Source organism: Petaurus breviceps, unplaced genomic scaffold (assembly GCF_028583685.1).
Source record: "Petaurus breviceps papuanus isolate PSGF00001 unplaced genomic scaffold, PetGlider_PUasm1.0 186, whole genome shotgun sequence".
NCBI lineage: Eukaryota > Metazoa > Chordata > Mammalia > Diprotodontia > Petauridae > Petaurus > Petaurus breviceps.
The window spans coordinates 47,496,404-47,507,714 of NW_027185798.1; the positions used below are offsets into that span (position 1 = coordinate 47,496,404).

The window sequence follows — 11,311 nt, forward strand, 5'->3', positions numbered from 1 at the left end:
GGTAAAGGAGGAAACTGATTCTGTTTGTTTCTTTGGACCAAACCTTTGGTAAATGGTTGACAACATATATATGCTCGTATTAATTATTCAATATTTCTGAACTATCTTGGGGGCCCTAACCCCACCATTGGTTTCCCAACTGCTATCTTGCCTCTAAACTGAAGTCCTCATCCTTACCCATAATGTCTTCTCCCACAACTATCTCTAAGTAAGGGTCTGCTGGTAAATGTTTAACAACCAGCTTTCCGAAAAGCAGACACACTGAAACATTTTCTCCATCACTTTAAGTCTAGACAATCAACAAACAGTAAATCAAGCCCTGATTTTTAGTGTTTGCCAATTTCTGAAGTGTAAATGCTCACACTGAAAATTTAACAATTAGTCTCAGGAGCTTATAAAAGCTGCCTCCAGCACACCTTTGCTGGGGTTCCAGTTCTTACCTATTTTTTTTTACCTATTTCTAAAATAAATATAGCCAAGATCAGAAAGAAAGCAGTAAATCGGGGGGGGGGGGGAGAATTTATAGAGTTTCTCAGATTAAAAGTCTCATATCTCAAATATATAAAGAACTTTGTAAAATCTATAAGAATGCAAGTCATCTCCCAACTGACAAATGGTCAAAGGATATGAACAGGCAGTTTTTAGAAAAAGAAATCAAAACAATTTGTAGTCATATAAAAAATGCTCTAAATCATTATTTATTAGAGAAATGCACATTAAAACAACCTTAAGATATCATTTTACACCTATCAGATTGGCTAAAATGATTGAAGAGAAAAGCAACAAATGTTGGAAGCAATGTGGAAAAATTGGGCCACTAATACACTGTTGGTGGAACTGCAAACTGATCCAACCATTTTGGAGAGCAATCTGGAATTATGCCCCATAAGTTATTAAGCTGCCTATGCCCTCTGACCCAGCAATACCTCTAGTAGGTCTGTTTCCCAAGATGATTAGGACAAAAAGTAAAAGAACCTCTATGTTTTGAAATATTTACAGCAGGTTTCTTTGTAGAGGAAAAGAACAGGAAATTGCAGGGATGCTGATCAATTGGGGAAAGGCTGAACAAGCTGTGGTATATGATTGTAATGGAATATTACTGTGCTATAAGAAATGATGAGCTCGATGATCTTAGAAAAACATGGAGAGTCTTGCATGAAATAATGAAGAACGAAATGAGCAGAAACAAGAGAACTCTGTATGCAACAACAGCAATAGTGTTTGAATAACCCCTTTGAGCAAATAAGTAATGTGGACTATCATTAATACCCAAATTAAGAGCAAAGGACCTATAAAGGAAGATGCAACCTGCATGCAGAGGAAGAACCGATAAAGAGAGGTATGTTTGGAATGGTTTTTTACATATATATACACATATTTGTGTGTAATGGTAGCCATCTCTAGGGTTAGGAGGAGGGGAAAAAGGGGGGAAGTACATTTACATAATTTTATTAGATATTTAAATAACAAGTTGTACATAATAGATTTGCAGTTTCATATGCAATCATCTTTTTTATCATACTGTTATAGAAACGCTTGTTTTATTCCATCAATTAAAAATAAAATAAAACAAAACCTATATACTTGTACTTCCTGTAGCCTACCCTATATCAATGAATTCCTGATCAAAAAAGCTTTAGACCTTTAGCCTCTTCAGCCTTTCTATAGCATTCAATAGAGTCTCGAACTAGTCAACTAATGAACTAATCAATTAATCCACAAGTATTATTGGTTATCTACTATGCACCAAGCATTGTGCTAAGACCTGGGGATACAGACAACGTTCCTCCAAAACCACAACTGAACTCTCCATTCCTTGGCTTCTCACAGACTGTCCCCGGTTCCAGAAATGCTTGTTCTATCAGCCTTTGCCTCCTGGCCTCCCTCCTCCAAGACCCAAGCCAAACCCCCTCAGGGCTGGAGGATTCCACTGCTACTGCCTTCGCTGGGAGACTATCTGCCCTTTAGGCTATGTATACATCCTCGGGTGTTAATAGTTGTTTACACGTTGTCTCCTCTATTAGAAGGTGAACTCCTCCAAGAGGCTTCTCGCACTCCCCCCCTCTCCCCCCTCCCCCCCGCCTTTTTTGTATCCCCAGTCCTTTGCACAGCGCCCGGCACAAAGCGCTTAACATATGCTTGTACAGGACTGAGCGAGCGATTTCCCCCAGCTCTAGGACTGAACGTGTGAGATGCGAGATCCTCGCCGGGAGCAGCTTTCTCCCAAGGAGGCAGGGCTGGAGGCTCGAGCTCAGTGGGGTATAAACATTTGCAAGGAAGAGCACCGGCCGCGCACGCGAGCTCCAGGCACGGCCCAGAAAACTCGGGGTACCCGAAGGAAGGCTCTATGAGGCTCCAGGACTTGGGCAGCTTCCACGCTGGGCAGTGGCCCGTTCCGAGCTCCGGACTCAGTCTAGGCCTGGAGCTTGGGGCGGGAGGCGGGGGGTGGAGGAAGGGAGGAGCCTAGATCTGCCCACCTCCCCCCGGGCCTGCCCCCTTGGAGCTGCAGATAAATTCCCCCGCGTCCATCCTGACTTCAGTTACCTGACCCACTCTGTTGACAACATGGCTATGATCTTCGGCTACTGGGACATCCGCGGGGTGAGCACTCGCCCAACCCTGGGGGAGGAACGCGAGTAGCGGGGCGGGGGAGCCAAAGGTCTGGGCTGGGCCCGGGGCCCGGGGCCCCTTTGTCTGGGGAGATGGGAGAACTTGAGGAGGGTGCGTAGCGGCCTGCTGCTGCTAATGCGCCACCCCACCCCCCAAACTGCTCCACAAACCTCCGGCCCTTCCAATGCTTCAGGGAGGACTTCCCCGCCCCTCTTTGCGGCACGCGGTTTCGGGGTTCGGGGTGGGGGTCAAAATCAGGTCGGGGAGGGTTTGAGGAGTCGGGAGCGCAACAGATGGCCCCCCTTACCGAGTGCATTTCTCCCCCCTTCCCCATCCTCTTTGGCATCCTCGGACTTTTCTTGGAGGGGCTCCTTCCTACAGAGAGCCACTTGCTTTGCAAGTGAAATTAATTTCCACTCCTGCGCCCCCTCCCTCTCAGTTAACCAGCAGCACTCCCAAGGCCCGGGCTGCCACCTTTCCCTTTATGCAGACTTTTACCACACTTTCAGTAGCATAAAACTGCCCGAAGACTCTGGGGGCTCGCGGTTTTTACGTTGGTCTTTGGCTCAGCTTGTGCCCCAGTAGAGGGAGGAGAGAATGCAGATGCTGCAGCGTGGGGGAAGTCGGGGTACTTTGCTATACCCACAAAAGTTAGGAGCCCCCAAAACTTATTCCTCAGAGTAGTGGTGAGAGCTACCCAATGAGGGGTGGGGGGTGTGCCAAGAAAGGAAACATGATCACTGAAGGGGAGTCTCCACTCCCTACCCGCATTATCTGCTCCCTCCTCAGCTGGCCCATGCCATCCGCCTGCTCCTGGAGTACACGGATTCAAACTATGAGGAGAAGCTGTACCGTTGCGGGGAAGGTGAGTTAAGGAAGAAGGGAGCGCTTAATGAAACGCACCAGGCCCTACCTGCCCTTTGCCTGCACTGTAGTTAGGAAGGAGCTCTGGACCTCTCCCAAGGGGGCCAGGAAAAAAGGCCATCGGTGACTGGAGACTGGCAAAGGTGCCCAAGTTAAAAATGGCTCTTTGCAAGACAACTCTGATCTATGATGCCTAGCAAGGGGGCAGGATTAGAAATCTGGGTCTATAGAGTTACAGCCTCACCCTTTGTCCTGGCTCCTTGAACCTAGCACAAGCTTCTCAGGCAGTCTTGGTGAGTTTGAATAATTCAGGACACAAGGGAAGGTCTGGCAGGGGTGGGAGAACCTGTGGCCTTTTGACTGAGTCCAAGTTTTACAGAACAGATTCTTTTATTTAGGGGGTTTGTTCTGTGGAATTTGGATTCAGTCCAAAGGCAGCTCTTGAGGGCTTAGAAGGCCACATGTGACCTTGAGGCTGTAGGCTCCCCACCCCTGGTCTAAGCCCTAGAGTTACTCCTTTTTGACTAGAGTACCTAGTCTCAAACCTTATGGAGAAGGACCCTTTCAGGAATGATAATGGTTCCCCTAGAGCTGGTGGTGGTTGTGTGTGTACATAGAGGTGGGAATAGGATCCAGCTGGGTGTACAAACTCATGACTAGGTCCCACTGGCCCTCTGCCAATACTGGTATGCCCCTGCCCCTTCCCGTTCTAAATCTATGACCCTGCCCACTACTCTAGTCTGGAACTCAGTCCTGCCTGCGTAGGCAACAGGAAGAAGTTGGGGGGGGCAAAAATGTAGGTGATTTGAGGCTAATAATTTCCTAAACCAAGATGGTCTAGTGGCTAGACCATAAGGAGTGAGAAACCTGCAGCCTCCAGGCTACCTGTGACCTTCTAGGTCCTTGGGTACAGCCTTTTGATTGAGTCCAAGTTTTATAGAACAAATCCTTTTATTAAGGAGATTTGTTCTGTGAAGTTTGGATTCAGTCAAAGGGCCACACTTGAGGACCTAGAAGGGCACAGGTGACCTCGAGGCTGCAGGTTCCCCACCCCTGCCCATCTTTCCTAGATTATTAAGCTTTTAGTCCCAAGTAGAGCAGGTTGGGTAGATGGGGCCCTGGGCTTCTCTATCATAACTTGACCTCTATGAGGCCCAGAGAGCCTTCCATTACCTTCCCATGTGAGAAAGGGGCAGACTTTTGGGGAGCTCTAGGGTTTCTGCTTTTTCTTCCCCCACAGCTCCTGACTATGACCGCAGCCAGTGGCTGGATGTGAAGTTCAAGCTGGGCCTGGATTTCCCAAACGTAAGTGTCTGCATCAAGGGAGGTGCTTCCAAATTCTTCTTGTCTTTCTCTGCCTTGGCTTGGATGGGGCTTGGTGGAGCCCTGTGGAGATTTAGGGCACTGGAGCAGAGATGCCAGGTACCATCACTGACTGTGTGACTGACCTGTCTCCATTCTTCTTCCAGCTGCCATACCTGATTGATGGGGAACATAAGCTCACCCAGAGCAATGCCATCTTGCGTTACATTGCTCGAAAGCACAACATGTGTAAGTTGTGGTGGGGGCTAGTAAAGGCAGTCCCAAGCTCTCTGAGGCTGGGATGATGAGGGTAACTCCTCCTCCTGCCCACCTGCAGGTGGTGAGACTGAGGAAGAGAAGATTCGTGTGGACTTGCTGGAGAACCAGGTCATGGACTTCCGTATGCAGCTAGTCCGGGTCTCCTACAGCCCAGATTTCGTGAGTTTCTCCTACATAGGTTGGAATGGGGGAAAGAGCAGGGGTGGTCCCAAAGGCTTCTTTCCCAGATTTGTCTCCCTGATAACCTGTGCTTCAGGGGCTTTCAGACCAGAGGGCCTAACCTAGGAGTTGTGACTCTTAGGTGTTAAATCACTGAGATAACTGAGATGTCCAGGCCTACACTCAAGCTTCAGCTCCCTTGTCATTGTGGAGAGAGAACCTTTTCTGGGGAGAAGGTGACCCAATAATCAGCTCACTTTCCCTGTCCCAACTGTTTACTCCTACAAGAAAACTCCATTGTCCCAAGGGGATTCTTCCTGTAGGTCCATCAAGGAAGGGGCTCCAAATTGACACTTTTCCCCTATCTGGGAAACAAGCACACAGTATTGGAGGAGGAGTAGATGAGGTGGGGGGGAACTAAGGATTTTTAATGCTCTAAACTACAGGAAAGGCACCGGTTCAAAAGAAGAAACATGGGAAAGTCTTACAAAGCTGTAACACTTCTTTAAAGTCAGGGTTTTTTGCAACAATGGAGCAGATACTTCCTTTGACCTTCCAGCCTCTTTCCCTAGAGGTCCCAGTGGTTTTAACCAGTGGCCATCCTTCCCTTCCCCCATCCCACTTTTCCCTACCCTATCCAGTTTAGTTGTCTGACTCATATACTAACCAGGTCTTCCTATGAGACCCAGCCTCCTCCCATCTTATCATCATCAGCCCTGAAACCTATTTGCTTGGCATCAGCTGTCTTTTTTCCTTTAAAACCAGCACCTTCCAGGTGGCCAACAATTCTGTTATAGGATCTTAGCTTTGAAGTTGCAAGAGATATTAGAGGTTGTTCATTTTATGAATAAGGGTCTGAAGCCCAGAAATGTGATACTCATAGCTAGTATCATATAGCATTTTAAGGCCCCTTTTCTCCTAATCTGGGTTCCCCAAGTCAGGGAGCATTTATTAAGCACCTACTATGTTCCAGGCACCATGTGAAGTGTTCGTGGATGGAGTAGATTAGTTACTCTGGAGGTGGGGTACATTTTAAAGTAGAATGGGTAAGGATGTGGGGTAGTCATTTCTGCACCATCATGGTGAGTTGGAACCGACATCTTGATCCTCATAACAACCCTCTGAGGTAGGTAATGTTATCACTCTCATTTTACCTTTGAAGAAACTGAGTCTGAGAGTGCTTCAGTGTAAGAGCCTAAGATAGAGTTTCAAACCCAGATCTGCCAGTCTCCGATCCTGGATTCTTCACTGTGATATCTACCTTAGTGACTTGTCCATGGTGTGTCTAAGGGACAGTTTTTTAAGCTCCCACCTCCTTTTGTAGAGTAGTGAGGCTGGGTACCACCTCCAGAACCTCATCACCAACCAAGCTATTTACTGACTCCAGTAACGAACACTACCCACATCCCCAGATTCATTTTGCTAAGTCATTCTTCCTTCAGGTAGCCCCAAGGGAATGTTCTTACCATAATCCTATAATTGGTTTCATGATGAAAAAAATGTAGACATGCGGTAATAGAAAAAGGCGATTTGCTGTCAGAGATAACATTCCTCCTTAGGGCAGAGGATGCAAAGAGAACCAGTTTTAGGGGAGGCACAAGGGGAAAGTTCATGGTCCTAGAGCCAGAAAGGAGATCCAGAGGAAAAAACAACGTGGTGAGGATGGTGACTTCTATTTCCTTCTGATCCAGGACAAACTGAAACCTGGGTACCTGGAGCAGCTCCCAGATCAGCTGAAGCTCTTCTCCCAGTTCCTGGGAAAGCGGACATGGTTTGCAGGGGACAAGGTAGAAGCTGGGGGAAGGAAGGGAGGGACCCTCGTTCCCAAGGAACTTCAGGTCCTTTCAGTCTATGACATTTTCCCACCTTAGATCACTTTTGTGGACTTCCTCGTGTATGATGTCCTAGACCAGAACCGAATGTTTGAACCCAAGTGCCTGGATGAATTCCCAAATCTGAAGGATTTCCTTGCCCGCTTTGAGGTAAAGATCCAGCTTTTCCTGTCCTCTAATGCCAGATCCCCTCTTGTTATTCAGCCTGGGACCCTGAGGCCAGAGGGGAACCAGCCACTGTCCTCAATTGCCAATACTTATCCTTGTCCCTGGAGGTAACCTGTGTGAAAGGTTCCCTTTCTCTAAACCAGGCCTCCGTAGATGACCAGTAGTCTTCAGCAGACAGGGGAGGTTAGTTTCTCTAGTAGCATTTTGAAATTGAGTAGGTAAGGGTATGTGGTGGTCAGTTTTGGGGGAGAAGGAGAGATGAGGTACAGTGAAGGACAAAAGTGATCTAACCTAGAGACTGAATACTGGAGATAAACTGAACCTCGGTCTTATCTGTAAAAAGGGAATACTTCTTGCACTATGTACCCTAGAGGGTAGGGCCTGAAAAGCGCTGTTATCAATAGAAGGTCATTATTATTGTGTTGAGGGAGCATGTGCTCTGTGTGGTGGTTAGGGTCTTGACTTTTTTTTTACCCCCCTTGTTCCACCCCAGGCCCTGGAGAAGATTGCAGCCTACATGCGCTCTGACAGATTCTATAAGCTGCCCATCAATAACAAGATGGCCAAATGGGCCAACAAAAGAGCTTAGCTATGCCAAGACCCAAGCAGGAGAGGGGCTTTCCACAGGCCCTTCTCTGCTCCGAGAGACCTGGTTTGCTTGCCAGGTTCCCCTGGCCCTGCCCTTGCTGTTTCTGAAACACACTTGTGTCTCCCTCCATCCAGCCTGCTTCCCACTCCTCTGGAATGGTTTAGGGGGAGGTATGGTCACTGAGGCAGGGGAAGGGCCCGAGGGTGGGGAAGACTGGCTAGATCCCAATGGGGCTAGAAGAAGGGCCTCACTCCTTCCCCCACCTCCGTCCTCCCTTCCTGCAACCTTGTGAACTTGCTCTGGAAATTAAAAATAAACATGAATCTGTGTGAGCTATGTGTCCATCTCAGTGATTGTTGGGAGAGGCAGCCCAGGAGGAGCAAATGAAGAGGGAATGGGACTGAAGCAGTTAAACTGGACACTCCAGAGACTTCTTCCACTGGGACCCTTATCTGCCTTTCCCACCGTCAGTCAGTAAACATTTATTAAACACCTACTATCTATACACTAGGCACTATGCTAAGCACTAGGAATAAAAAATAACATTAGAAAGCAAAAGACAATTTCTGCCCTCAAGGAGTTTACAGTCTAATAGGGGACACAATAAGTAAAATTATACACACAAGCTACATATGCAGAAGTGGGAAGCAGCTCAAAATCTCACTACCCTGGTCCTCTAGCTCTCCCTAATCTCTCCATTTAGGCTTAGGCAGCCCAGGCCCAGCGAGGGAGGAAAGAGCCCAAAGGAATCCAGCTAGACCCAATATAACAGAGTTCCTGTCCTCCTGACTGCAGTTTTTAACATCTGGCAGCTGGTATTCGGAGCACCAGAAATCCCACCATTAATGACATTCCTTCAGGTCTTAAAGTCATACCTCCTATCAACAAACACCCCAAGGGACTGAGGGGGATGGGGGAAGAGATTAACTGGCAGCCGGCTGTCTTAGTAAGAGGCCATTTCAGTTGGGCCTTAAAGAATGGATAGGATTTCAATAAGCAAAGAATGGGAGAGGAGGCCATTCTAAGCAGGGGCAAAATGATGCAAGGGGGTTCAGGAAGTGCAAAGTGTATTTAGAGGACAGAATAGACCAGTTTGGCTAGAATAGTGGGTTTATACACATGATAAAACAGAAGGTGCCAGCGTGGGGAACCTTGAGATGGGCTGAGAAATTTGAACTTTATAGCCAAAATAATTAATTCCTGAGTTCTGATAGGCTTTCCTAGGCCAACTCACCCTGAAATCCTTCCATTTTTACTAAATTATTCAGGATAGCCCTGACCCCAAGTTCAAGCCCCACCTCCAGGCCCCATTGTTCTCTCACAGCCTTCCCCCTCTGTTTCTAGGGGCCTCACAGCCTGGCAACAGCAGCATTCAAAGAAGGAAGAAAAACTACAAAAGAAAGAAGAAACTAAGCTAGGGCTTTTAATTAGTGAGAGCAGGCTGAGGGAGAAGAGGATTCTGATGGAAGAGAGGCTTTTTATATAAGGGGGGAAGGGTCTTTCAAGCTCTCTGATCTTCCTGTCTCAGACTCTCCAGCCTCTGCCCTCCCCTGCTGGGGGAGAGGGGGCATTCCTACCCTTATAGGAGCATTGAGTTCCAAATATCTTAGAGACACTCTAGCCCACCCCACCACTACCCTCACTCCCATTTTACAGGAGAGGAACTGATGCCTATAAATCACACAGCCAGGCAGGGATGGGGTTGTTTGCAAACGGACTCAACTCTAAATCCAGGGTTCAGAACTGGAAATAGGGCACGATTTCAGCCAGGGTGGAAATTTTAAGGAGCACTGATGGCACCGTCCTTGGCCTTCCAGCACCCCTCATTCCTCATTCCCTCTCCCATATCCAATCCGTGGAGAGTTGCCATCTCTCGAATTTGCCCCCTTCTGTCCTCTGACCCTGCCAGCACTCTCACAAGACCCTTATCACCTCTTGCGTGGATTATTACAATAGCCCCTCATCAGTTTGCCTGCCTCGAGTTAATACAAAACCCTCTGTTTAGCATTCAAAGCCCTTCCTAACCTATCCTCCTACATACAGCTTTCCACTCATATCTTATGACTCCCCACCCCTGACATACTCTTCGATCCCGCGACACTGTCCCCCCGGCTGTTCCATGAACTGACTCTATCTTTCAGTGCCAGGCCTTTTCTCTGACTGCCTCCCCCCCCAACCCCCCATGCCCTCTCCCTCCTCATTTCCACCTCCTGGCTTCCCTGGATTTCTTCAAGTCCCAAACTAAAAGCCTGCCTTCTACAAGAAACCTTTCGCAGTCCCTCTGAATTCCAGCACCTTCACTCTGTTAATTATTTCCCATTTATCCCGCAGGTAGTTTGTATATAACTGTTTGCATATTGTCTCCCCTCTTCCTTGTGGTCTTTTTGCTTTGATTAGCACAGTGTCTGGCATATACTAGGCACTTAATAAATGCTTGGTAATTGACTGAACCTACCTCCCCAGCAGCGGCCACTCTATGGGCCTGGAAATTTTGCAAGGTCCTCACTACAACACAGATGGGCCTCCCTCATCCCCCCACCTCCCACCCCTTGCCCCAGTTGCAAAAATTATTGGGTCTGGCTGTGGCAATTTTCTTCCCATCATAGGATGGGATGTTCCTACTTTGATACTCCATCTACCTTAAACAATGCAGCTATAACTCTTAGCTTGTGCACCTTTTATCCTTGTAAGACCTCTACGAGGCCCCCACAATGTACCAGGGCCCTTCCTTCTACCTTTCTTGTCGTCGTGTGGATATCAATGGAGCATACAGACTGTCCAGTTTCCAGTCACATATCTTTCTAATGCCACCCTTCTCATCCCTGTGCAGTCCTCGATTGGTTGAGCCCACCCAACACCCACCATGTGCCTCTCCATTGTCCTCTCCCTGCCACATCTGCTCCTTGAACAAAATTCCTGGGACAGCAAGGAAGCAGGCTCAGCCAGAAAGGACAAGGACCCCTAAGAGGATTCTGGATTTACATATGGGTATGGTGGGGTCATTCACTGGAATGAGTTGGGACTAGAGGAAGTGGTGAACATGGAAATGAGGATGAAGATGGATGGTTGTGGGAGAGACCAGATACATACAAACTGTCTGAACCACCTGAAACTACCCCACCTCCCTATCCCTATTCCTCCTCCTCTCCTCACAGGTGCCTGGCCTCAGTTTACAAACATCAAGTCTTTCCCATAGGACTCCTCCTGCCCACTGCAGTGTGCTAATTACTACAAGGGAAGGGACCCAGAAAGAGAAACAAAGAAGGGATCCTGTGAGCGCAAAGGTCTTTGGTCCATACTCTGTTCCCAACTAGGTAAGAGGCAGAAGGAGGAACAGATCTCATTTGTGACAAATCAGGTATAATTATTTTATAATAATAAATAATTATAATTATGTATGAATAATAAAATTAATATTTTATAATAATATAAGGACGAATGCAAAGTCCCCTAGAGTACTAGCTTGGAAAGGAAGGAAACCCAGAAGCTGACCTTGGATCAGAGCAAG

At 47.5% G+C, this 11,311-nt stretch overlaps 1 protein-coding gene across 1 annotated transcript; it reads left to right on the forward strand.

Annotated features, from left to right (window-relative positions):
- Positions 1-2,443: 2,443 nt before the first annotated feature.
- LOC138162897 (glutathione S-transferase Mu 3-like) lies at positions 2,444-8,135 on the forward strand. The gene is made up of 8 exons (XM_069090427.1): positions 2,444-2,601; positions 3,400-3,475; positions 4,715-4,779; positions 4,944-5,025; positions 5,114-5,214; positions 6,906-7,001; positions 7,086-7,196; positions 7,708-8,135. The coding sequence occupies exons 1-8, from the start codon at positions 2,566-2,568 to the stop codon at positions 7,801-7,803; spliced, it is 663 nt and encodes a 220-aa protein (XP_068946528.1). The 5' UTR covers positions 2,444-2,565; the 3' UTR covers positions 7,804-8,135.
- The last annotated feature ends 3,176 nt before the right edge of the window (positions 8,136-11,311 follow it).